This window comes from Condylura cristata, unplaced genomic scaffold, assembly GCF_000260355.1.
Source record: "Condylura cristata isolate star-nosed mole 26May11 unplaced genomic scaffold, ConCri1.0 scaffold00024, whole genome shotgun sequence".
In the NCBI taxonomy this organism is placed as follows: domain Eukaryota; kingdom Metazoa; phylum Chordata; class Mammalia; order Eulipotyphla; family Talpidae; genus Condylura; species Condylura cristata.
This window is the reverse complement of record NW_004567125.1, coordinates 5,315,243-5,343,000: the sequence shown is the minus strand read 5'-3', so window position 1 is coordinate 5,343,000 and position 27,758 is coordinate 5,315,243. Positions and strand designations below refer to the sequence as shown.

Here is a 27,758-nt window from a genome sequence, read left to right as displayed (position 1 = left end):
AACTGATTTTTTTCAAGGAGCAGGCCTGGCTTTGCTAATGTATTTACTATTCACTTATTTATGAGCTCCTAACAGTATAAAATGAAAGAAGGAATGGATTGTGAAACAAAGCACTGGTGTAGATTACTTCATGTGAAAAGGAGGCCCTCACAGCCACAGGGCCAGACTCCAGCACTTTAAATCAAGGACAAAGTAGGTGCTGGTCACTAGGGGGCGACATGCTGCGTGGGAGTGACAAGAAAAGGCTCACTGTGGCCAGAGGCACCTAGCAGAGGGCCTGGAAGGATGTGTGGCCTTTCACCTGGTTCCTGATGGCCAGGAAGTTGGCTAAGGTGGGCTGTAAAGCAGTGGTTCTCCAACATGGGCAGGTAATAGGATCACATAGAGGCCTTGGTACATAGGCTGCTGGACCCCTTTTTCCAGGCCCAGGGCTTGTGGTTCAGTGTGTCTAATGGGGTCTAAGAAGGTCCATTTGTAACAAGTTCCCATGAGGTCAAACTTAGGATACTGTAGACAGTACTAATGTGGATCTTGAGTCCAGCCACCATTTGCTCACATAAAGTTCCCACTAGGCATTTGTTCAATCATTATCCTAGTAGATACCTAAGAGTCACATACCGAGCATGGTCTACAAGCGTGGGAGGCAAAGGTGAGCACTACAAGGGTATGCGTCCCCTAAATTAGCAGTCTGATGCAGGGGATATAGGAAAAAAATACATGATATATAAATCAATTCTCCAGTATGCTAGAAGTTGATGAGTAAGTGTTAAAGGGGAAAAGCAGAGCAGCCCACGAGGGAGGGGAAGATAGGAGCAGAGTGGAAATTTGAGTAATAGGCCAAGCTCACCATGCTGGGTGCAGATAATTTCCTTCAACAAAATTCAGAATGGATGTATGGCAAATATATTAGCTATGTAGAATATTCACAGACTTCTTAATTGCTGGGCTTTACAAAGAAATCCTATGCAAATTCTATGGAGAAAAGAAGCCAGCCTTGAATGGAAGCACCAGAAGAAGAAAATGTCGTCTGGATTCTGGACCTTTGCTCATACAACCTGGATGTTCATTCATTAAACCATGACAGCTGAACTTTTGCTTCACAGACCAGTCTCAAGCATAGATGAGGGACTCAGAGGGTAGCAAATCAGCCACAGGGAGCAGACTGACTAGAGGTAAGAGTTCTGCCCTGGGTGTCTGTCTGATAAAATAAAAATGAGGATGTAACAGAGGAAGGAGGAAAAAATTCAAGAAACTTTAAATCTTACATTTGAATCCTAAGTTGTTTCTAACCAACGGCCCAGAACCCCCAGCTGAGTGTCCTTCCAGCACCCACTCTTTAAGGTTTAGAGGAAGCTTCATGAGGCAGGAGAAGCAAGCCCACTGCAAAGTGGTTCCTGGGGCCTAACGGAGCACCCCCATCTTTCCCTGGGTTCATTCACCTTAACTGTAAAGTGAAGACACTAAAATGAATGATTGGTTTCTAACTTTTTTTTTTTTTAAAGTGGGATACTGTTTTCAAACACATTCTTTAGAAAACCTTGCATATATCTAACAGTGGGTTTGATCTGGGTTGGGGCAAGCATGATCAGTGTCCTCCTCCTTCCCTTCTGCATCACCCTCTCCTGGAAGCATTGCTGAGAAAGGGAGAGTGCCCTGCCGACCGTGCCCCTTTCTCCTCCATCACCTAGAACTCTATGATACATGTATTATCAAAATACATAGGATGAAAACGTTAATTAAGGAGATAATTCTCAGAAAAATTTAAGGAGAGGCTGAAACTCAGTGAAAGTTGAAGGCTAATTTTTTGGCTAATTTTCAGAGTGCTGTACCCAGTTATGGATTAAAATTGTTTAAGGGAAAAGGTACTTTCCCCAACCAACTAAGCAGCAATGGCAAGCTTAGAGCATCCTTATGAGTGGGATGGAGTTTGTGACTTTGTCATTCAACAGTGAAAGATGCTTTAATATACATTAAGGATGACCAGGCAGGTCTGCTCACAAATATGAACAGCCATGTGGAAAAAATACTCTGTCACCAACCTTGATTCCTAGTTCGATATTTTCTCCTCCATATACATCCATGCCTGGGTCCAGAAGACCAATTTCACCAAAGAAGTTCCTGTTGACCACAAAGGAGCAGCCAATCATGGCTGGTGTCCTGTAGGGAAGAGAAAGCAGCTAAAGTCAGGCAGAATGTACATACCAGGGAATATTAAGCAGCCATGAAAAAGAAGGAAAGCCTACCAATCGTGACATAAATTAACCTTGAGTGAATTATGCTAAGGAGGGTAAATCTGACAGAGAAAGACAAATTCCACAGGTTCTCACTCACATGTGGAATCTACAAAAGCCAAACTTGTAAAAACAGTGAGTAGATTGGTAGTTGCAAGGGGATAGAGAGTTAGGGAGACGTTGGAAAATGGTACAAACTTGCACTAGAAGATAAATAATTTCTGTAATTCTGACACATAGCATTATGATTATAGTCAGCAATACTGTACGCTATATTTCAAAGTTGCTCAGAGTAGATCTTAAATGTTAAATCTTAAATGAAATAACTATGTGATGTGATTGAGGAGGTTTGCTAATGCTATGGCAGTAATCATATTACAATATAGAAATGTATCCAATCAACACATCATATACCTTGTTTACACAATGTTATATGCCAATTATATCTCAAAATAAAATGAAGCACCAACGTCACTAAGATATCAGTACTGGAGGGCCCTCCCTAGTGGCGCAGCGGGTTAAAGCACAACACTAAGAAGCTAAAGCCACTTCCGCATGAGTTCAATCCCCGCCTGCCCCGGAGGTGACCACATGGCATGGCAGACCTCTCCTGACCCGCCCACTGCTCCCCTCAGCAGTGTTCTTCGTCAGTCAGCCTGTTCTGCTCCCCACTCTGTCTCTGGTGAATCCTCTCACCCTCCACATCTCTGGCTTGTACCCCAGTTCTGTATGAATAAATAAATAAATCTTTAAAAATAAAAAGATATCAGTACTGGAAGCTCTCCATAAACACCACTATAACAGGTGATTTCTACTCTGGAATCCAGATGCTTCCCTTAAGGCCTAAATTCCTTCACTCTTCTCTCCACAAAACTAAATTTTAGCTTAAGACAAACCAGAGGACCCAAAGCCTCTAGGACAACCCAGTTCCCTCATAGCTTGCACAAGGTCAGTCTCAGACAGCCTATGGTGTCTGCAAACGAACCAGCTCTCACTGCATGTCTGTTGATAGCAGTGTGATAGAATGAGCACTTATGAAGCTCTCCAAGAGGCTCAGGGGTAAGGAACATCTTTTAGCTGCCTCAGGAAGGAGATGGGATCTACAGGGAGCAGAAGGGGAAGTGGAAGGGGTCAAATCTCCAAGTTCTCACAGGAGAAAAAGGAACAGGTAGCTGATCCTCAGAGAAGGGACAAGAGCCAAAGTAAATGCTGGTACTCAAACTGGGAGACACTGGGCGACGCTGGGGCAGTTATGAACCATAGAGCAAACTCAGCCCACAGAGAAGGGGCACCAAGAGGGAGAGATGAAAAGTACCTCTAGGATGGCAATAAAGTCAGGAAAAAGAAGAATAGCATTTTGTGCATCTATTTATTAATCCCCTAGATTATTTCTTCTAAGGTAGACCAGAAAGACAAGTTGGCTCAATTGCATCATGGATGCGATGTGCAGGATTGGATGGAAATGTTCTATTGATCTACTATGTTTGCTGTAATTTTGTAGGAAGCATGGAGCCATGCCCTGCTGATGAGGGACAGCACATTGATAACACATTACATATTGTGCTGTATGCTATTGGGTTACATCATGGATTGTAGTGTAGTGCAACAAATCCTTCATTATGTCTTTTTACCTCTATTTCCAGACTTTATGGTTACTCTTGTATAATTCATTGAGCAAATATTTTCTCTGCACATACCACATCTGGGGCATTTCACTGGTGCTGTAGTGTGTAGACTAACACCCAACAGACTTCCTGCATTCAAGAAGTTCATAGTCTTATAATTATTGGGGCCATTTATTGAGCAATTGCTATGTGGCAAACACAAGCACCAAGTGTTTTCCATGCACCTTGAATGCCGCCCACTCCCAGTACCATGAAAGAGGCAGGGCCATCCCCATTTAAGAGATGAGGCTTGTAGGGACCTAGTGACTTGATCTGAGCTCATGACCCAGACAACTTCAAAGCTCTTTATTTTTAAGATTTATTTTTACATATTTATGCATACAAGAGCTGGGTTACAGGCCAGAAGTACAGGGGGTGACAGGATTCACTAGATACAGAGTGGGGCAGACCAGGAGTATCTATTGAAATACACTGCTGAGGGCAGCAGTGGGTGAGTCAGGAGAGGTCTGTTGCACCATGTAGGTCACCTACCTGGCCAGGGATTGAACTAATGCCACAGTGGCTTGATAGTGCTGAGACTTAACCCCTGCACCACAAGCAAGGCCCAATTTCAAAGCAATTGACTTTGGTCCTGCTGTTTCACTGTACTTGTCAGAAAGGGTTTCATGGAGGAGCTGGTAAAATCTCATAGCAAAGGTAGAAAGGCTCTCAAAATGCTTATCTGGGCAAAAAAGTCATGTCCCACAGAACTCGGGATGGCCAAAGCTATTTGGTGCAATTCCCAGGGATTGAACTGTAGCCCTGTCTTAGCTCACTATGGACACCTGATTTTGAGCTTGACTTTGATTGTACTGTCCGACTGTTTGACTCCAAGAAAGAGCTTGTGGTACCCATGTGGAGAGGCAGCAGTGCTTGAAAGCTGGTGCTGCCATGGATCTCATGCTATGTGAGAAGAACCCCCGTTAAAGAAGTGCAATGCACCAATGGGCAGAACACGTGCTCAATAAACAATGTCCTCTTGCCCTCCTGTTCCAAGGACCAGCCATGCTTTTTTCAGCCATCTCACACCAATAAGCCACTGTGTGAGGGATGCTGCCCCTACTGGTGCAGCTGTGCCACCAGCTCTGCCAGGGACAGCAACTCTTCACTGTCCTTATTCTTGGATAGGGGGTGGGGTGGGGAAGTGGGGGTAGGGGGCTAGGGGTGTGGAAGCAGTCCACCCAGTGGGACAGCACATGCTAGCCTATTCTCTGGCCTCAGCTAACTGAACCAGGAATGAGCACAGATCCCAAAGTGAGTGAATTGAAGTATGCTTTTGCCTGAAACTTGGAATCGAGACAGTGCTGGGAACCAGAGTTGGCTGTCCCAATCATCTAGAGAGCTCAGGCTGCCATGTGGGGGGCAGCTTGGTGGGCTGTGCACTGGGGTGACTGTGAGAGAAAGGAGGCAGATGCGCAGGGGAGGGTGAGGCCATGGGGTGGGGCTATGGGGTGATTTCAGTTTCCCATCTGCTGACACGCCTGGCTCTGCACCCTGCTGGAGTCACGTGAGAGCCCCTGCATCTTTGCGGTCTGTCCTCCTTGACTGAAATCTGTCTTCCTTAAACCGTGTTAGATGGGCTCTGTTGGTCGCAACCACATGGTATCCATGGCACATGCTTCCCCTCCTACCCCTGATCCAGGGAGAGCAAGTGTGTTATCGCACAGCCAAAAGCAGCCAACCACAGGGGTGATTCATTCTGGGAAAGCCAAAGCCAGGTCCAGCCTAGTGGTGGAGAAATGCCAGCGCCACACGTGCTTGGAGGCAGAGGCGGGCCCGGCCGTACCATCTGCGGAGAAGGGCAACGGGAGCAGCACTGGTGTCCATGCACTGTTCCATAGAGCAATGACCCAGCATGTGAAAAATTCAGGTAAGTACAACCATCTCCCCCAAACTCTATGAGTAGAGTTTGAAAACTCCCAATCCTAAATGCAGGTGTAATTAAGGTCCTGCCCCAAGAGGCTATACTTCTTAACCTCTTGAGGATATATCTATATATACCTTCTTCAACATTCTGGAAGAGGTGGCTTTGGGCACAGCTCTGGGTAAAAAGCCAGTGTCAGATTAGCACAGGCCCCGCTACATCATGGTCACCTGGGTGGCTCTTCAGAAAATGCAGGTCCCTGGGTGGAGCCTGAGCCAGGGAACAGACTTACAAACCAGGGCTCAGGAATAGGGGCTCGTCCCAGCAAAGCCATCCTGGGGGGCGATTACCCAGGCACTGTTTGGTCTAAGAGTGGACAGCGTATCTCTCCAGTTACTCCTTGTATTCCCAGGAGCCAGCACCTGTCCTGACAGACAGATAGTTCTGAGACACTGCAGAATCAGCGAGAGAGGAACAGATCTGGGTGACTGCCTCTGCTGGGAAAGGCGCTGTGAGCCTCAGGCCAAAGCAGCTGAAGTGACTCAGAAGCCAAGGACAGAAGGAGAGTGCTATGGGGGGAGGGAGAAGGAGGAGAGGGGGCCAGGAGGAAGAAGGGAAGAAGGAGGGGAGAGAACAGAGAGGGAGGGAGGAAAAGGGGGTACAGGGAGGCAGGGGGAGGAGGAGAGAGGAGGAGAGGGGAGACAGGCTGCTTCTTCCAGGTCCCACTCAGGCTGCACTTTGGGGAACACCTTTGTCAGCCAGGCAGCCTGATATTTTCATGTACTTGGCTTTATCTGGATGGTATTTTCTAGTGGTGGAGGTGAGGACAGAAGAATGCAGCTGGAGTCACCCCAATTTCCTATCTGCTGGCGCCAGCCTCTGCGAAATATATTCAGCCAGATTCCATACCAGAAACCGGGGGCTCCTCACTCCAGAACCAAGAGACGCCCAGGTGCCTTCTCATTAAAACTGGTCACAGCACTGCCCAGGTTGGTGTGAGGGCCCCCATGAGCTGGCACAGCGGGACTCTGCCGCCTCCCCGTTGGGCTGTCAAACCTGCCGGTGAAGGGCAGGAGGTCCTAATGCAGCCGGGACGTGCAATGAAAGTGGGACCCGTGGTTGCCATGTGGCTGTGAAAAGGTTCCTTAAAGATCACAGTCAGAAATCTGCTGCGTGTGAAGAAGCTTGTATGGGAGCTGTTGCTCGACATCTTTGTGTGGTAGACAGGAGGCGTCCTCCAGGGATGCCAAGGGGCCTGCACACGGGTCTCTGGGAGGTGGCCTCTCTGCTAAACCCAGACCCTGATCCTGCAGGCCCAGACCTCCCAACAGGTGGCTCATGTCTACCTGGTGAAGGTGGGGACTAAATCATAAAAAGGCAGCCTTACCTGCCCCTTGGCCAGCCAGCGTGCTGGAGAGCTCACAGCTCACAGCTGTCCCCCCTGAGTGGGAGAAGCAGGTCACCTGGGCCATCACCGGGCCTCTCTGGGACCCACTGTGCAGGTGGCAGGGGGAACCAGACTTGTCCTCATGTTCAATAGGAAAGGGGTGACGCGTGGCCTTCCCTCTCTGAGGTGCCACCTGGCGAGCCACGCCAGCCACAGTGGGTAGCACTTGAAGGCTGATGCGTTGCTGAGTGTAAGCCTATGGCCTCATTCCTTAAACTCCACTGCGATTAGTCCCATCAGTGCAAACATTTCAATTCAAAATCATTCAAAAATGATAATCATATTAAGGGACCTGCCAAAGCCTAATAGCTCCATTACAGAGAAGAATAGAAATTAAAAATAATCACTTTTATTGTTGCTATTATGCAGAATATATGCAACACACACAATGGTTCCAGCTGAGAGGGGAGAAAGGGAGAGAGAGACGACCAGGAGAGGAGGCAGCCCCTGCACTCTTTACGGTGGGCAAAGCTCCCTCAATGTCAGCGCTTCTGATTCTCACTGGTGACAAAGGGCCCATCTGTGTTCTAGATATTTCCCCTGCTGATGCTCTCCCAAATTAAGGAGTTTTTGGCTCCCGCACTCTGCCCTGTGGATTCTAGGACCTGGCCACACTGGGCTGGACAGTGGTCAGGAATCATGTCCCCCTCACAGCTGGGCTTCCTTCCCAGGAAATGTCCTCCACGAGCCCACTCGAACCTTCCAAATCCTACCCACCCTTCAAAGCACATTTCTTTTTTGGAAAAAAAAAAGTTGCGAAGATACAAACTATCTTATATGGAATATAACTCAACAAAAATAGGAATACAAAAGTCTGTCTGTACCTCCTGCTAAACTACTCCTGCTTACCATTTCCCTCGTCGGCTCAGGCCCTCTAGTACCCCGATCCACTCGTCCTTCCACTCCACTTGATGCACCTTGATGCACGGGCCCACCCCTTGAAGTGGACTCCCTTCCCTCTGTCTTCTCTGCCCTCCTCCCCAGCTCAGAGCCATGGTCAGCGGTGGCAATGGTGCCTTGGTCTGCCTCTCACTGTGTGCTTCTCAGTGGGCAACACCTAGTGCTGATAAACACACTTTGCCCACACCACACCTGCACCACACAATCAGACACAGTTAGAGAAACATGTAAGCCTGGGAGCTGGTTCTGCTCTAAATCCAGAACCTCGAGCGTCCAGTGGGTCCTCAGTGCTGCCCTCATGTCTGCTACAGGTCCTCGCTCTCCCTGACTGTCACACCTTCCCTTCCTCCACAAACCTCCATCACCTCCTCCTCCTTCCTCATTCTCACTTGCTTCCTACTTGCCCAAGGAAGAAGAAACAGAGTCTCCCCACCTCCCATATCCAGCCACTCAGTACCTGCCACCCGCCTTCCTTTCTTTTGTTATAACCAAACTGTCCATGCTCTGAGTTGAGCCAGCCCCATCACCTGTACTCTTGTTTCTTGAGGGCCTTGTCCAGCAGTTTCTCTTCCCATGCATACACCTATATTAACTGTCAAATTCTTATCTTCTGTACTTGTGAGGTTTTGGTATCTGGGCTCTTGCTGGGTGGAGAGTTCTTGTTGTGAAATCTAACCACACCCAAGTCCAGGTCATGATAACAGTTCTTTACCCCTGAACTTATTTTCTTTTTTTTAAGATTTATTTATTTATTCATACAGAACTGGGGTACAGGCCAGAGATGCGGAGGGTGAGAGGATTCACCAGAGACAGAGCAGGGTACAGAACAGGCAGATCGATGAAGTACACTGCTGAGGGGAGCAGCGGGCGGGTCAGGAGAGGTCTGCTGCGCCATGTGGATCTCCTCCAGGGCAGGCGGGGATCGAACTCATGCGGAAGTGGCTTAAGCTTCTTTGTGCTGTGCTTCAACCCTCTGCGCCACCAGGGAGGGCCACCCCTGAACTTACTGAAATTAATTCCAATTAGTCAGTCCCAAGCCTGCATCCTTCTGGGTACATTTCAGAACAATACTGCATCATCGGCTTCCCTTCTGGGCTGGGTGGCTCCCGGCAGCTGGCGTAGCCTGTAAATCCCTCTCTTGACCTATTTCCCTTAATGCTGCTCTCTCCTTACATTTTGCTCCCTCTTATAGCAAAACTTTTAGGAAGCTGTCTATATCCTACTGCCTCTGATTCCTCTCTCCTAAGCTCAGTCAGTCAGGCTTTTGCCCACACCTCTCCACTGCAAGCTCATTTGCCAAGGTCAGAGAGGACTCCTCTTCCTAAGTCCAATAGTTGACTCTCAGTTGTCAAGCACGGCCTCCTGGCTGCCGTTGACAATTGGATCCTTTCTTTGGAAGCAAGATCTCACTGGGTATCCGGGACACCACATGTGCCTGGATGCCTTCCCGGGTGTTCTTTCAATCTCCACAATTGATGTTCAGGCAGGAGGAATCCAGGCAGAGTTGAGACTCTCTTCTCTTCTCCATCCACACTTGGTGATCCCATTTGCTCTCAGAGCTTTCAATACCAGTAATCTTCTAACAACTTTCAAATTTACACTCCAGTCTGAATCCTTCCTCTGACCTCCAGTCTGGCATCTTCAATTATCTGCTCAATGTCTCCACTATGTCTAAGGGATTCCTCAAATATGGCTGAAATGGAATGTTTAATCTCCCTCCCACTCAAACCTGCCCACCACAGTCTCTGCTGTCTTAGGTATTATCAAAGCCATTCTTTCAAATGCTGAGTTAAAAGTCTGTATGTTGGCCTTGCTCAGACAATCTTACTGGCTCTATCTTCAAAATAAATCTGAGATCTGATGACCTCTCATCACTATGATTGCCGCCATGTAGTCCAAGCCTTCAAGCTGGCTTCTGTGTCCACCATTGTTCTCCTTCAACCAACTTTCAACACAGTATCCAGAATGAAACATAAATCATAGAGGGCTAGGTCTCTCTGTTAGAAATTCTCCAATGATTCCCCATTTCTTTTGAAGGATAGCTAGGGTCTCACACTGGCTTACATAGCTTTCACTAGACACTGTGTTCCTGGGGATTCTGACCCCCTCCCCCTGTATCTGCTCCAGCAACATTCCTGTACATTCCTGTATATCAACAGCTATTTATATTTGCATTTTCCTAGTACTAATATTCATTATCACCTAAAGATCGAAACAATACAAATGTCCACCCACCAATGGGTAAATGGATAAGCAAAGTAGTATATAATACAATGGACATGTGATATATAAAACACAATGGAATATTATTTAACCTCAAAAAGGAATGAGATATTGACATATGTGACAATGCAGATGAATGTTAAAATATTAGTCTAGGCCCCTCCCTGGCGGCGCAGTGGGTTAAAGCACAGCACAAAGAAGCTTAAGCCACTTCTGCATGAGTTCAATCCCTGCCTGCCCCAGTGCAGCAGACCTCTCCTGACCCGCCCGCTGCTCCCCTCAGCAGTGTACTTCATCGATCTGCCTGTTCTGCACCCCACTCTGTCCCTGGTGAATCCTTTTACCCTCCGCATCTCTGGCCTGTACCCCAGTTCTGTACGAATGAATAAATAAATAAATCTTTTAAAAAAATTAAAAAAATATATTAGTCTAGAATTAGGTCCAAAAAATTTTAGTTTTATATCCAACAGAATACTTTTAATATCCGTAAAGGGCACAAGAACCACAGTCCTCACTCAGGGAGAGGTGGGGACAGCCAGCCTCTGGGCTCCAGGCAAGCACCCCAATTTGTAAGTCCTCTGTCCTCCTGGGAAATCATTCATTCATCTGTGACTCAGCTTCTTCACCCGTAAACTGGCAGGAGACTGCCCTGCATCTCCCTTGTGTGAATTTGTGCAAATCCCATCCCCAGAATACAACCAGCACTGGATACTGGGGCGGCACCTTCAACTTCTTTGGCAATAGGAAGCTTGATCAATCACAATACACTTATTTCAGAGCATTCTGTTGCAATATCATACATAGTAAGTTCTTTCCCACCACTTCCTAGTAAATACATAAAGTGCCTGATGCAGAAGTTGCCCTTTTCCGGCCTCCCTGTCACAGCCACAGCTGTGTGGAGATGACTGCGATGTGGCAGGAGAGGGAAGAGAACCGGGCTGGTCCCGCCTCACCAGGGCAACAGCCGCCCTGCCCAGCAAATGAATAAGCATCTGGTGCTGCCTTAAAACAATTCGTAATTATTTCTAAATCTCAAAGTTGCTCTCCTTGTTTTCTGTCTGCAGAAACTGAGGTTAAAGGTTAAGTGAACTGGTCAAGGGCACATTCAGTGAGGAACTCAGAGCAGTGTGGGCATGTCTGACCCCACACTCCTCCTAGGTATCCTGCTACCTCCAGAGAGAGAAGGCTCAAAATTGGCCACAGCTAAGCACTCTTGCACTGGGTGGAATAAGTGGTCCCGCTTTGAAAATTTCTGGGAACTTGCAGCTGCTAAACACTAAAAATACAATTTTGGGGAAGGAGTTGGCTGGCTTGCACAGAATTCTCAACTGACACAGTAGTGTAATTTAATACTCAAAGTTCCATTTGCCTCTGCTATACATATAAATACCAAAAGGGTAAGTACCACTGCCTTTTTAAAAATCAAACGCTGTATCCAGCACACAAATATCTCACAAGAAAATAGGACCCAAAGGCCAGTGTTTCGCCTGTTAAATGGAGGTAGCACTTTCCCTTCTGTTGCTGAAAAGATAATTCACGTTGAAACAACAACTTCCTCCAGATTGGGAAGGGAACTGTCTGCGTATTAAGAGCCTTTCCTTGTGGAGGATAAAGAAAGCGCTCATCTCTCTGGAGTGTGATTTTTCACAGATGCAGAAAATGCCAGTGGGGATGAAGTCGCCAGTCTCCAGCGCATTTCCTTGGCTGACTGATTTTGCCTGGGCTTGTTTTATTCAAACAGACCATATCGAAACTCCAGGAAGATGTTTCCTACAAGTAATTTTCTCAGCATAACACTTTTGTTCTTTGCTAATCATATTTCCTTTAGGCTTGAGAAACTGATTTACAAACAATACTTTGAAGACGACTTTTGTGAAAAAGCACAGTTTCCAAAGGAGTGGTAACATATTAAACCATTATCAACCAGTTTCCCTCCCTTGTCTTCCTCCTTCCCTCCTTCCCTCCTCCCCTTCCTCTTTCTCTCTCACACCCCCCCACCCATGCACGTACGCACACACGCACGCACACACGCACGCACGTACACACGCACGCACGTACGCACATATTGTGCAGATGATTGAGAAATCACCAAATGAACATTAATAAAACAAACATCAAAAGCATGTCAGAGGCCATAAGGAGAGTAAAACATGCTGGTTCAGCCCAACAGCTTTGATGCACCAGCATCCTGACGCTTGGGTTAAGGAGGCTAGAGGGATGGGCCAAGCCTCCCCAGAGCCTCGTAAACACTTTCAGGTTTGGGATTCCGAGAGAACAATATGTTTTGCCTTTACTAGCATGCATGTTTTTTCATTCTCCCTTTAAAGAATTTTATTAGTTTACCTATAGGAGGCATTTCTGCCTATGTAAATTTTCTATTTTTCCCCCAACAGTGTTAAACTGTGAGGTGGTGCTTGCTGGTCACAATTCACTGAGGATCTCAAAGAAAGCCTTGCTCATTTGCAGATAAAACTCTGACTTATAGCTGAGTGAATTCTTCAACTCCTTGGGGGGAGGGGAGGGACAAAAATCTGCTCCCCCCAACCCCCTGAGAATATGTTGGATCTACATTTTATGTTGAGCACTGGGGCTAAGTAGGTAAACCAGGAAGACAAGGGACCTCTTAGAACCTACATCATACCCTACAGTTTATTTTTCTAGACTCATTCCCTTTACTTTGGCACTAGTGTGTTAGTCTAGGAGGATTAAAAGTCCCAGTAGGGACTATTCTTCTTACACTGATATTACATACCTAAAAGCACCTCCATCTAGATTATAAATTTGGGCATAAGATCCTCTTGGTTAAAACCCTTCAAAATAAGAGATTTAAGATCTGTCTTGTCTCAACATGGATTCTTGCCCCATGTCTTATACTTAGAAATGCTCTACCCATCCCCACTGGTCCTACTGCTTCATTTCTTGCCTATTTGAGTTCTGAAGTCCTAAGACAGACGCACAATGGATTTTAATTTAAAACTTTACAGGCTTAAAAAAAAAAAAAACTTACAGGCTAAATACTCTTTAATGTCTTACATGATGCTAAAGGTTGGCAAAAGGTTGATTTCATGGAAGTGGATCTGAAGGCCTAATGGAGGTAGCTTGCGAAAAAAAGATATATGCAGGCAAACTTCTGTAAGGGTTGTACCAGAAAAACCTACTCTTCTTCAGCCCTTCCAGTGGAGAAGGTAGAGGTTAAGCTTGCCTACATTTGTCTACTGTGCCTTCCCTGGTAAGTTCCCTAACTGCTAAACTTCCCTACATTCAAGTCCTCTACCAAAGCCAAACTACTTAAGAGTTCGGTCTGAAGTCACATGCTGAGGTATAGTCAGGCTGAGTTGCCCTCAAGTGTACAGGAGGTATGCGTGTTGATATTAAATTTCTTTTTGACTTTTTGTCTTATCAGCCTGTCTGATGTTTGTCTGATTTTTTGCAAGTCCAGAAGAACCCAGCAGGGTAGGGATTTCCTTTGGGACCTAAATATTTGTATCAATCTTGAAGGACGCAAATTGAAATCTACTAAGAAAGTTCCTTCAGTTTACTTTCCTTTTCCTGGTAACCTCCCACAACCAGACCTCCCCACTCTCCAACAAGTTTGCTTGGTCTTTTGCTGAACAGTGGTAGCATGGGCCATTCCAGACAGTTAACTCAGTGTTCCTAGGTATCTCCCAAGTAGACATAGGAGGTACACATATCCTTAAACTTTATTTTGGTCTTTGTGTTATTAATCTATCTTTTTTTTGGGGGGGTTTCTTAGCTAAGAACCTAGAAAAGTGGAGGGGAAATTACTTTTCTTGTCCTACAAAAGAGATAGTGTTGAGATTTGTGCATAGTGAGACTTTTCAGCTCAGGTTTCAGAATAGCCTTTATATATGTAGACCTGTGGGGTAAAATAAAAGAAGTAAATGAGAACAAGAGGACAAAAAAGAAATGAGAAAGATGACACTAAGGGAGAGCTCAGTGCACTGTGCAAATTAATATATTTCACTGTGCAAATTAATATATTTGGAGTTGTGAAGACCTGGAGAGGTAGCTGCTACCCATTATCGCTGCTCACTGTCACTTGTAGGCATTCACTCTCATTTGCATACAATAGGAAGGAGGATAGCCCTATACTTCCCTACAGAAAGAAGTCTACTTCCTATCCCAAAGGGAAATTTTTCCTGCCTAGCAACAGCTTCACCAATAGGAAGTGCTACAGCCCAATCAATGAAGAGCTGTCACCAGCTTCAACTCTGATTCTCTTCCATTGGACTTTCATTTAAAAAGCCCCCACCCACCTCCTTTTTTCCTCTATGAAAGGAAATCTCCTTTTTGTTCTCAGATTTGCCTATGTCCTCCGTAGATTGCATTTTCCAAATTATAATTCCTCTGCCATTCCCCAAAAAATCATTTTTGCTGGTAAGACAACCAGCTGTTTTATTTTTATAGATCAACAGTACAAATGTTTACTTAATAAAGGTGAGCCCCAAATTCAGCTCTAAAATTCCCCCATAGTCACTGCAAACAGAGCCACTAGAATGGCCTATACTGTCTAATAGATTTTCAAAAAAGCCATGAAGACCCAAGAGAAATTTCTCTACCAAATAACTTGGTAAACAGTCTCCTTTTAATACCACTTCAGTAATAAGCTCTGCAGATCTGTTTCTTCAAACTCTTCAGCATTGCCCAGGGTGTTTACCCAAGTACCACATGATGAGAACAATGGTTTCCAAGACCAAAATGAAGTCAAAGTAAGAACACAGCTTTCTGGTGACCTTGCTTAGTTAAGGGTTAGATAATCGTGTTTCCTCCCCAATATGCCAAAATGGCATATTGATTATTTAAAATTAAAGTTGCTGGAGAAACAGCTGGCACAAGAAGCACACACTAACTCTAAATCTCCCACATAAAAGGTACCCTTCCCTGATGGCACAGCGGGTTAAAGAACAGTACTAAGAAGCTAAAGCCACTTCAGCACGAGTTCGATCCCAGGCCCCAGAGGTGATCTGTATGGCCCAACAGACCTCTCCTGACCCGACTGCTGCTCCCCTCAGCAGTGTACTTCATCCATCTGCCTATTCTGCTCCCCACTCTGTCTCTGGTGAATCCTCTCACTGCCCCTGCACCTCTGGCCTGTACCCCAGCTCTCTGTGCATAAATAAATAAATCTATTTAAAAAATGTAACTTCCCTGCACCAGCAGATACACAGGCCTTCTTATAGCTAGAAATCAGAATGCAGGGCTGAGAAGTTGCTGTTAACAAATTCTGCTTTATGGCTTGCTAATTAGCGTTCAAGTCTAAAGTTTCTTTGTTTCACAAATTTATTGGCAATTAAAAAAATGTGTATAAACTGACTGCTTTCACCTAGATCCTATAGATCCTATACTCATGATACCTCTATTACAAAATTGATTCTTTTTCCTGCTAGTCTTGCTTCTACTGGTTCAATTATGAGGCCAGCCAGAAGAAGGCGAGGGTGGGAGGAAATTTTTTCTCCCTGACTCGCCAGTAGTAAGACAGTGTTCAGAAAGTAGTCAAATAGAAGAATATATATTGAAATAAATGAGTGGACTTCTCCATTTTGAATTTATTTCATCCAGACACAGTCACCACTTTGAGATGGGTTAAGATTGTCTGAGTTAGGAAGAAAAGAAGATGATAATTTGGGTTGTGAGTATAAAATCAGCTCTTGAAGCTGACTTCTGAAATAGTCTCAAAGTCAGCATTTCAAATACAAGAAACAAGCACCAGAGAAAACTATCTTCTAAATTCCAAATATAGCTTGACGTTTGACAGAGGTTAGTCAGGCCAAGGCAGAAGAAGGTGGACATTGTGACTACCCCGTGGGTCTCCATGCCAGCTCCCCTGGGACCACCTGGGGAATTTTGAAAAATTATGTGTGCTCATTCCCAGACACTCACCCCATTGGTGTACAGTTAATTTTTATATAGTTTTTAAAGATTCTTATTTATTTATGCATACAGAACTGAGTACAGGCCAGAGGTGCAGGGACAGTGAGAGGATTCACCAGAGGCAGAGTAGGGAGCAGAACAGACAGATCAACAAAGTACATTGCTGAGGGAAGCAGCAGGCTGGTCTACCGCGCCATGTGGGTCACCTCTGGGGACAGGGATCGAATTCTTGCTGAAATGGCTTTAGCTTTTTTTTTTTTTTTTTTTTTATTTATTTGTGCATACAGAACTGGGGTACGGGCCAAAGGCTCAGGGGTGGTGAGAGGCTTCACCAGAGACAGAGTGGGGAGCAGAACAGGCAGATCGATGAAGTACACTGCTGAGGGGAGCAGCAGGCGGGTCAGGAGAGGTCTGACACGCCATGTAGTCACCTCCAGGGCAGGCGGGAATCGAACTCATGCGGAAGCGGCTTTAGATTCTCAGTGCTGTGCTTTAACCCACTGTACCACCAGGGAGGGCCGGCTTTAGCTTCTTAGTGCTGCGCTTTTTAACCTGCTGCACCACCAGGGAGGGCCATATATATATATGTGTGTGTGTGTGTGTGTGAGTGTGTGTGTGTGTATGTGTGTATATGTGTATATGTATATGTATATGTATATACGTATATATATACATACGTATATACATATACATATATATATACACATATATATGTGTATATATATATATACACACACATATATATACATATACACACCTGGGATATTTCCTGTTCTTAAAGGAAATTAATTCTTCCTGGGCAACATCAGAAGAGAGTAGAAAGGTAGAAATAGATCTGAGGACACAACTTTCTTGAGATAGTTTTAGCCAAGTTCTACTTCTCAGGGTGTGAGGACAGAAATCCTGAAAGCAGATTTGAGGCCAGGATGGAAAAAGAGGTGATACTTTGCTTATTGCCCTGGCCTCGGTAGGAAGCAGAATGTCTTATAAAGTGCCCAGGCAGCAGCGGCAGAAGTGTAGAGCAATGTTTAGGCAGAAAGAAGGTCTACACGAGTGCTCTAATGCCCACTGGGGCCAGAGCCTGGCATCAGAAAGTCCTGACTGCATCCCCAAGGGGGTGGTGGTAAAAGACTGCACAGGGTAGATCATAACAGAAGTCAGAGCTGGGGGCACAGTCTGGGTAGATATTGTTTCAAGAGCTCAGTGTCAGGGAGAAGGGCATTAGCAGTGAATACTGAAGATAGTGGATATGAGACAAAGCAGCAGGATGTTTCCAGAAAAGAACTGCAACCCAGTCACCTCCCTCTTGCATGGTACAGTGCCAGGTCTTCCTGTGCCTAAAAGCTATTCAACAGGGGAAGCTGGAGAAGGAAAGTCTTCAAGGGAGAAATGAAACTTTTACAAAGCATAGGCTGTTTAATCCCAATTTAACTAAGCAATTGATTTCAAAGAGATGGAGTTTTCAATTGGAAAAAATCGAGTTACCTTGAAATGACAAGATTAGTTTTCTTTTCCATCATTAGTGAAAATGAGGGCTAGAGAACAAATTGAATTGGAATATGGAAAAGTAAAATCAACAGTTTTTACATTTGACTTGCAACTGCAATTTAAAACCTGCTACAGGTTTTAAAATACTTGTAAGAATGAATTGACTCTAGGACACCAACAGAAAATGAGGAGAGAAAAAGCACAAAAAAAAGTCACATAAGGTAAAATACTTTTCTGGAAAGTAATTTAGTAATATTTCTCATGAGTTCTAAAAATACACATGTGTCATACCTAGAAACTCCAAGCCTAAAAATTTATACTAGAAAAGAATAATGATTTCTGCTCCTATGTCATGTGATTTAGATAACTCATCAGCTGAAAATAATGAAAGAAACTGGATAAAAATATTTTAAAATCTTAATAAAACAATTAAAAATAAACACAATAAAATTATTGAGTTGAGATCTGGCTGAGAGGGAAACAAAGAGAGAGAAGTCATACACTGGATTTATTTCTGCTCAGAAGTAAATATCAGACCAGAAAGGGGAATTGACAAGCTGAACCCCACTTTTGAGTTTATTTTCATAGCAACCTTAGAAGAGCTGGGAATTAAAAATTTGGAGTTCATTGTCTAGTAATGATGGGAAAACTGAGAAATCATTCTCCAGTTTTGGCTAAGATACAGAAAAGGTGTCCCCAAGAGCAACTATATCTTAGAAACCAATCTACCTCTCACAAACTGCAGCTTCACTTCATTTCATCTGGATGGCTCTGAGAACCTTGAATTTTGAATTTAGATTAAGGGTACAAAGGGTGCTAGAACTTCCATGATCCTGATAGATGTAAACAGACCTCTTCATTAGAGGCAGGTAGTATTATTTTAGCTTTCAAAACAGTTCTATAAATAAATGTTCAAAATACTACTGTTAACATATAATCAAAGATAATCAGAAGCATCATGAGTCACAATATCAAAAGTCAGACTTCTGGAAATAAAAGACAAAGGAAAAGGAGGCAAAAAGACCTCTCTATATCCGAACTATCAATGCTAATTGCAAAGTTGTTTTCTGTTTAGGAAACAAACAAGTTTAAAGATCTAACAGGGAAATTATATAGTGACACATCAGATTTGAAAAATACAAAAAATCTAGAATTAGTATTGAGTAACTAAAATTAAAAACTCAAAGTAGAGTTTAACAGCTTAGATTAGACATAGCTGAAAATAGTATTATTGAAATAGAAGATAGGAGAGAAGTAACTACCAGAATTAAGCACAAATAGATAAGAAGATGGAAAAGATGTAAGAGAGTATAGCTGATAGAGAATATAGTGATGTAGTCTGACACAGGTCTGTGAAATACCAGAAGAGGAGAAAGAAGTGTAACAACAAAGAATGTCCTAGGACTCAGGACATACATCAACTCAGAGATTTAAGTAGCCCAACACATCTGAAGAAATAGAAGTTCAAAAAAAAATACACACTTGGACACATCATATTGAAATTGAAATAAAAGAGAGATGAAATCTTACAAGCAGAGGGGGATATAAAGAGAAATAATCAGATTAAATTGTCTACATAAGAACTTCAATGAAGATGTTATTTATCACAGAGAAATACTAAGACTTCTGAACTTCTCTAGGAGAGTTAAAATGCATGTTGGTGTATCCCTATGGTAAGATGAATGCAGCTATTAAGACAGCATTATTAAAAACACTGACTGATTGGCCCTCCCTGGTGGCGCAGCGGGTTAAAGCACAGCACTGAGAATCTAGAGCCACTTCCGCATGAGTTCGATTCCCGCCTGCCCCGGAGGTGACCACATGGTGTGGCAGACCTCTCCTGACCTGCCCGCTGCTCCCCTCAGCAGTGTACTTCGTAGATCTGCCTGTTCTGTACCCCACTCTGTGTCTGGTGAATCCTCTCACCCTCCGCATCTCTGGCCTGTACCCCAGTTCTGTATGAATAAATGAAATAAAATTAAAAAAAAAAAAACACTGACTGATTTAAGGAAATGTTCATGTCATAATGCTAATGAAAAAAGTACAAATATAACTGAATCTATGTATGATCTCTATTTAAATATATATATATAATAATAGGAGGTTGCTAAATGTTGCCAATCATTTCATTTATATATAGGTTGTAAGGTTGTGAGTTACTTTTATTTCTTCTTTAAATCTTTTTTCACGCTTATACCACAAGACTGTTGGCTTTTATAATTAGTAAAAGGGTTTTGGTTATCTTTTTTTTCATTCATTCAGTAAATATTTATTGAAGGTGGACTTGTGTGCCAGGTACAGTGATAAGTGCCAGGAAACAGTCTTAGTTCTCATTGAACATACAGTCTTGTTAGTAGTGTCGAGCATTAAACAGGTAATTATAGTTTGGTAATTTCCACAGTGTTAAGGAATTCATGGTTATCTTTATTTAAAACCCAATATCAGCAATCACTGTTGTTCTCAATTTCAAATTGGGGCCAGTAGTTATTTTGTATGTATCACCTTCTGATTATTATGTTTTAAACAATATATATTGAGTTTTATATGCTGAAATACAGGCAATAAATGGTATTACCTGAGCAGAGTTAGAAGGTCTTCTAACCCTTCCTCAACCCAAGTGGGTCTAAGTCTCTGGAGTTCCCCTCAGAATCAAACATATGAGCAGGTAGCCAGAGAGAAGAAGAGCCCTGGTCAGGACACTGTGAAACCCGGCCTTCCAGTGACAGTGGCCTGAGAAAGAATTCACATGGGGAGGCCATGTGGTTTTGAGGGCCCAGAGGCAGGCAAGGAGCTTTGCTATATCCAAAAGCCCCAGAAGCTCAGAAGCAAAAATGGATTCTCACACATCTTCATTTGCTTCCTGGCTCAGTGAAATAAAACTGCAAGTGAAGTTATTTCCTTGGAAGGCTGATTAGCTGATAATTACACAGAGATGTAACACATGTAATTAAGCAATACTCTACAGGAACAGGACTTTTGCTGACTTTTCTTTAATGAAGTCATTCCTTTGCAAAGTGTCTGTACTGAGGAAGAGGCCAGACACCACTTCTAAGCACAGTGAGACCAGCTGGCTCTGTCGCAGAGCATCATCCAAAACCTAAAATAGGGCTGCTGGTGAAAGTCAAGGCAGTCTCCTTCCAAAGGGCACGCCATGCTAGCTTTCAGGGCCTGCACCACACCTGCCTGATGGGTCCTAAATTCTCAGAAATCATCAAGGTTCACTAAGACTGTCCGCTTCCCAATTTTCCAAACTCATTTGCTACAGTCCCCTCTGTGAATCTTCTGTCCCTCACTTAAAGGCCAAGGGTGATTGTGCTTCCCATAATCCCCTGCTGCCTCATATCCAAGTCCTCATCCTTTATGGAGTTAGCTTCAGCCCAGCCGACTCCATGAGTCCTTAGACTTGCTTAGCGTAGCATAGAATACAGTGTCTCTAGCATTCCCTTGGTGAGTGTATTATTGTTTTTCATTATTCCTTTGTGTCTCCACCCTGATCCCAGGCTCCTGGATGGGGAAATGGTTGCCTTGCTCCTTTCCCAGTGCTGGGCCTGTGTCCGTACCATTCAGTGGCTGGAAGCTTGGGTACCAAGAATCAGCAGTGGAGGAGCTTCAGCCTTAATGACTATTGGGAGACTCATTGCCCAGGGTTGAGGGGAGGGGAGGATGGGAGGCCGGCGATGGAGGCCCCCTGCTTAGCATCCACCAACACCCAGTCTCCCGCAGGCACTTGGCTCATACCTGCTGTACAAACAGTTCAGTTGTCATGAGCCACTCTCATCAGAAATGCAAGCTCCTACATGCCATCCAAGGGCCATCCAAGCCTGCGATATCACCTTTTTTCTGCACATGATCCAACACACACAATACAGGACACTAACAGTCATCTTTCACTTTCCATTGTGCCAGATTGCACACTTCCATACTTCCCTGTTTTACTAGAGTCTCATGCTAAAATTGGGGGCCAGTCAGGGACTAGCTCCTTCACAGATGACTGGATCAGAGACCAGGAGATGCTTGGTTCTGAGTCATTAAGAAAATGATGGGGAAAGCTGGATCCCAGGGCTGGACTCTAAGTTTGGACCAATTTCCTCCTCCTTACCAAGAAAAAAGTGTGACTTGGCTTGTGGAACCAGCTGGACCTAGAAAACCCAAGTGCAAAAGAAAGGCCTAAGAAAAGTTTGCTGTTGGGTGTGGAGTGAGATGAGAATGTGTCTCATTCCTTCAAAAACAAAACGAACAAAAAAAACTCCCAGTCTCCTTGACCTTTCAACTCTTCTACAGTTTTCTCAACTAAATCAATTCTTAATATATTAGCCATAGCAGTGTCCTTAAGAAACCATTTGTGTGTGGTTAATTTCCTTATTTGAAAAACAGAGAAAACAATTAGCCTCAGCCCCTGTTGCATATGGCTAATAATCTATTGTTTAGAAAAAGCTAGGGGCTGGGTAATAAAAACCATTATACGGGATAGCTGTTATTGTATGCTTTTTATCCTTTGAAAACTGCTTTCATTATCAATGGAAACACTGACAGTTCCTTCAAGCTTGGGTTTCTCTGCAGGTTGAAGTCAAGGTCCCCTTATTAGAAGTTTGAGACAGAATTTGAGAAGAAAATAAAGATAAAAATAAAAGCCTCAGTTCTTCTGTTGAGAGACAGGCAGTCAGGTAACCAACTGGAGACAAGTGTACCCAGGAGAAGATTCTGGGAGGAGGGTAAAAGGCCACAGTGGTGCCAACTCTGGGTGTTCCAGGGCCTGAGTTTCATCTCTGAAGCTGGGACATTATAGGGAGCTGTACTCTGTTACCGCACCAGGCTGGGACAGAGGCCGTTAGCCCTGGACATACTTGCCATTCCTTTGGATTCTTACAACCATGTCCAGAAGGAGTAGATCAGACAACAATGGTCTCTAAAGATCACTTATGTGGCTAATATGTTGAGAATTGATTTAATGAGAGAACTGCGGAAACGTTTCAAATTCAAGGAAACTGGGAGATTTTTTCACTTTTTGTTTTTTGGTTTTTTTTGAAGGAATGAGACACATTCTCAGCTCACTCCACACCCAACAGCAACCTTTTCTTAGGCCTTTTGCACTTGGGTTTTCTAGGTGCAACTCACTCCATAGACCTGGCCACCTTTCTTTCTTGGTGAAGAGGAGGAAACTGGTCCAGTCTTAGGGTCCAGCTTTTTGAAAAGTCGACACATTAACATCCACAGAATGTGAATGCCTTGTTCTAACACGGCAAAGACACCATTGTGGGTCTCCCTGAATGTTTGCTGTGGTAATCACATGGGCTGTCTAAACTCAGAAGATCTGGCTTAAATACAAGCCTCAAGGAAATACCAGGAACTCTGTCTGTGTCCTCTGGAACTCCGGGCATGAAATGAAGTATCCCTGAGAATGGTTCTCAGGGTCTAAAGTGCCTTAAGATTTTGGCTTACATTAGTTGCCAAGTTAAGAAACCAGAAGTCGGGCCCTCCCTGATGGTGCAGCGGGTTAGAGCACAGCACTGCAAGACAGCTGCAGCTACTTCAGTGTGAATTTGATCCCAGCCCCAGAGCTGATCCACATGGTGCCGCAAACCTCTCTTGACCCACCTGCTGCTCCCCTCAGCAGTGTACTTCATCGATCTGCCTGTCCTGCTCCCCACTCTGTCTCTGATGAATCCTCTCGCTGCCCCTGCTCCTCTGTCCTCTGGCCTGCACCCCAGTCCTGTATGCATACATAAATAAATCTTTTTTACAAAAAGAAAGAAAGAAAGAAAGAAATGCTGGGCCTTCCCTGGTGGTGCAGCAGGTTAAAGCACAGCACTAAGAAGCTAAAGCCACTTCAGCATGAGTTCGATCCCCACCCTGGAGGTGACCCACATGGTGCAGCAGACCTCTCCTGACCCGCCAGCTGCTCCCCTCAGCAGTGTACTTTGTCAGTCAGCCTGTTCTGCTCCCCACTCTGTCTCTGGTGAATCCTCTCACCGCCCCTGCACCTCTGGCCTGTACTCCAGTTTTGTATACACAAATAAATAAATCTTTAAAAAATGCCAAGTCTAGAAATTTCTGTAAAAAATAGTCCACAGCTAATGACACCCAGGTGTGACTGACTAAAGCAAATGCAAACAAACCTCACTGGAGGGACATGCATTCACCCCAGACTCATACAACTCTGAATCCCTACCCAGAAATTAATCATGGAATTACCAACACAGGAAACATGCCACGGAGGTGAGAGGCAGAGAGCCCTGAGAGCCTCAGCCAGCTGTCAGCTAGAGACCCTAAATAAAAATGTAATTTTTATTTTAATTCAAAATTACTAAATGCATAAACAAACACTCAGAAGAACAAGACAGTGAAAAATAAAGTGGATGTGGGGGGAAAAAAACAAACAAAAACGGATTTGCCTAGAAAGGAAAATCTGGTTTTTGAAATCAGAACAGTTAAGTCAAACAGTGGATTATACATTGGTAAGGAGAGGAAGAATGAGCAGAGAGAGATGGATGGAAAGAATGTTCATCTATCTAGAGATGAAAACACACAGGAGACATGGAAAGATGGGGGAGCTGGATCCCATCAGGCAGACACCAGCCAGCGATGGGAGCCAGAGGCCTTCCTCTCTCTGGCCAGCAACAATGGAGTTTATGAACTGTTCTGTATTCAAATAAAACTATCATTGATAAACAAAGCTTTTGAAGTTAATTTGATCCTCAAAATGATTGTGGTGGAAGAGCAGATACTAAATTACTCATTTTACAGAAGACAGAATGGCAGCTCAGAGAGAGGTTGAAGGGATTTGTGCAAAATCATAGAGCTCATCGATGAGGAATCTGAACATCCATTGAAGTCTTTAGAATGTTCAGAATCCAAGAGCCTTCCCTCTGGATGAAAATTCACCTGGATGAAGGAGAGATGCTGTCCTACTCCATTATGGGCCCCTATAACCCCTGACACCATTGACTAGGCAGTTTTCAAGCAACAAAAGTTTTCCTCACAGTCCTGGGGGCTGGACATCTGGGATCTGGGGGCTAGCATGGTGGAGGATGCCTCTGCAGGTGGCAGGCTTCCTGCTGTGTCCTCAGAGGGTAGGAGGTACGAGCGTGCTCTCTCGGTCTCTTTCATAAGGGCGTCAGCATCTTTCATGAAGGGCCAACCTTCGTGACTTATTTATCTCCCAAAGTCCCCACCTCCTAAAGCTATCACATGTAGCATCAGGATTTCAACATATGGATTTAGGGAGAGTGTATATACATTCAGGGGATAGCAGATGACAACAGGGATACCAAAGGAGGACATTTTGCAAAATTAACTGGGTCTTCACAGGTCTAAATCAAGCCCTCCAGCCAGCACCACAAAACAACTTTTCTTCCTTGTCTTTGCAAGTTTCCTCTATCTGCTTGGGAAGGCTAATGCTGCAGCTGCAGAGGATGGAAGATCAAATTGGGCTGACTTGCAAAAAAAGGTGGATTGTTGATTGCAGCCAGTTCTCAGAACAAATTCCTACCACCCTGGCCTTCATCATTTGGGGTGGGAGGGACAATGCATCATTCATTTCCTCCATGAGCTAGGGGGGAATTAACTAGATGGGAACTATGTCAGGGTCACTTTCACAGGCAGGGCGCAAGTTGAAAAATACACTCTCAGTCATGGGTTAAAATCGTAATTCAACCAAGGGTTACTGAAGTTCTTTGGCCAAAGGACAAGGAAAAATGAAATTCTTTTTGAGTGTGGGCTTCTCTTTCTCAAAGGTCAAGCATTTCCCCCATAGACACACTGAAACAAACTAGCTCCAGAGAAGCCCTCCCACACCAAACAAGCTTGATTTCTCTATTCTGATAGCTCAAATTTATAAGTTATTGGGATTCAACACATCTGCCAGGTGGGATCTTAAATCTGATGAGGCTCTGGATTCATTAACCTTGGCAGAGGAGTCTGGGTAAATCTGCTTGCAAAATATGTGCTGTATATTTTAATTCTCAAAAGGGCAAGGAAAGTAGAATGCAGTCTATGTGCCCTGTTTCAGCGACATCCTTGACAATTTCAATAACCTTCTTTAGATTATCATTACCTTTTATTAAAGAAGAGAGGCTTCTCCCATATTTCCAGAGCAACCGACAGCAAAGGGGGAGCGATTTCTGTCTCTTCTGTTCTCTAAGAAATCTTGCTCCTCACCTCTGCAGACATTTATGGCTAGTGATTACAGGGATTCACCTATACCATCTAGTTCTCCTGCTCTAAATGCATCCATGTTTCCATCCCCTTGCGAAGCAACAGTATTTAGCACAATGACTTTCACTTAGTAAGGGCTCTATAAATATTTGTTGGGTTATAATGAATGAATGGACCTGATTAGGACACATTTCCTTCAGCAACTCTTCCGCTCAAAGAAGTCTGTGCTGAAAAGGGCCTCCATGTGTATTCATGAGAAAGCAGCCGTAATTCAGGGAGCGTGCAGGTCTCGAGTGGTCACATTTGTAATTAAGTTGAACTTCCCATTCCTGCTGCACACATGTACTTGATTTCACTGGGCTTCTCCATGAGGATTCACAGGAAGCTGCTCTGGCGCCAGCTTCTGCCTCCCCAAGGTGTCAGGGACTGAAAAGGGTCAAACAGTGCCCATGTGGCACAGGCAATGGGGGCTGTGAGTGGGACCCGGATAGGGATTCCAGATATGGATCTGTGTCCTTGGTGAATTCTGGGGGAAAAAAGCAAGTTACTGAGTAATATGAATGATACACTCATAGGTGCCACAGAAATACTGCTGGGAATAAACTTTATTGGGTTTATGTAAAAGGCGTCGCATGGATGAGCTATTCTGATAGCTCAAATTTGTAAGTTATTGGGATCCAACACATCTGCCAGGTGGGATCTTAAATCCCACACATGCACACACATGCATTTTAGCAAATGCAGAAAGAGTGGGGCCTGCAAGTTTGCACACCCAACCATCCAGAGGATGGGAGTGAGAAGAGGGATTTTTAACTGAAAGAATTTTCAGTGGGCTGATTTTCTTCTGATGAACATTTTTCTGTTTTTATAAATCAGACAACTTTTAAATAACTCAGACTCCAAGAAGACTTCCCCATGCCAAGGGCCCACACAGCCCCTGCAGAAAGGGCAGCCAGTAGCCACTGCTGGTCCTGCCCTGCTCCCTCCTGTCTCACAGTCACTAAGTGTGAAGCTAGTGAGGGAGGAGCCGCCCCAGACTCAGCTCCTGAGCTCAGCCAGTAGAGAAGAGCCTGAGAAAACCCTTTATAAAATGAGGGTTAATTTGACAGTGGAGAAACTGTTCCTGCCACCACATTACCAAAAAAGGGAGGTTGATAAGGGCGATTGATCGTTTTATTTCATCACTTCAAGGGACTAGAAAGATCTTTCACAGGCACTGAATTTGCTCGCAAGTTTAAAGGCCTTTAAATCAATTTTATTAGGTTAATTGATGATTTCTTCCAGACACTTTTGCTCTGCATTCTGCCCTGTCTTATCAGTTTGACGGGAAAGCTGGAAGCAGAGTTCTAGGTCCTTGATCTCTGCTGAAGCCTGAAAGTGAAGGGGACGAAGTTGCCTTGCATGTGCTGCTCACCTACTACAGCCAAAGGAGTGAGAGCCCATTTCATCCCTCCTGGGGAGCTTCGTGCCTGGAATAGCGTTGCCAACCTCTCCTCTCCAGAGTTTCAAGTGAAGTCCTGAAATATGATTTGTCTGAAAACACCGTTAGAATGTTCTCTTCCCTTTAAATACTTTTACTATGTTAAGTATTTTAAGTACAAAATCATCAATGTTAATTTAACAGCTCAGCCTCAAATTTGTAGCTATATATTATTACTAATACATATCACTATATATATGTATACATACATACATATGCATATATGTTTCCTAGGACTGCCTAGTGCGAACTTACAACAGAAATCTATCTTCTCAAAATTCTGTAAGCCAGAAGTCAAAAATCAAGGTGCATACTACAAAATCATCAGTGTTTACTTAACACTGAGCCTCAACTTTGTAACTACATATTATCACTAATACACATCTATATATATATAGATCATCAGTGTTTACTT

At 44.2% G+C, this 27,758-nt stretch overlaps 1 protein-coding gene across 1 annotated transcript in view; it reads right to left on the bottom strand.

Annotated features, from left to right (window-relative positions):
- The window catches only part of WBSCR17 (Williams-Beuren syndrome chromosome region 17), a 371,100-nt gene that overhangs the window by 85,826 nt on the left and 257,516 nt on the right, over positions 1-27,758 (bottom strand). Inside the window, exon 7 of the mRNA XM_004688314.2 lies at positions 2,040-2,157. Within this exon, the coding sequence (XP_004688371.1) occupies positions 2,040-2,157 (118 nt within the window). The remainder of the gene's footprint in view (positions 1-2,039; positions 2,158-27,758) is intronic.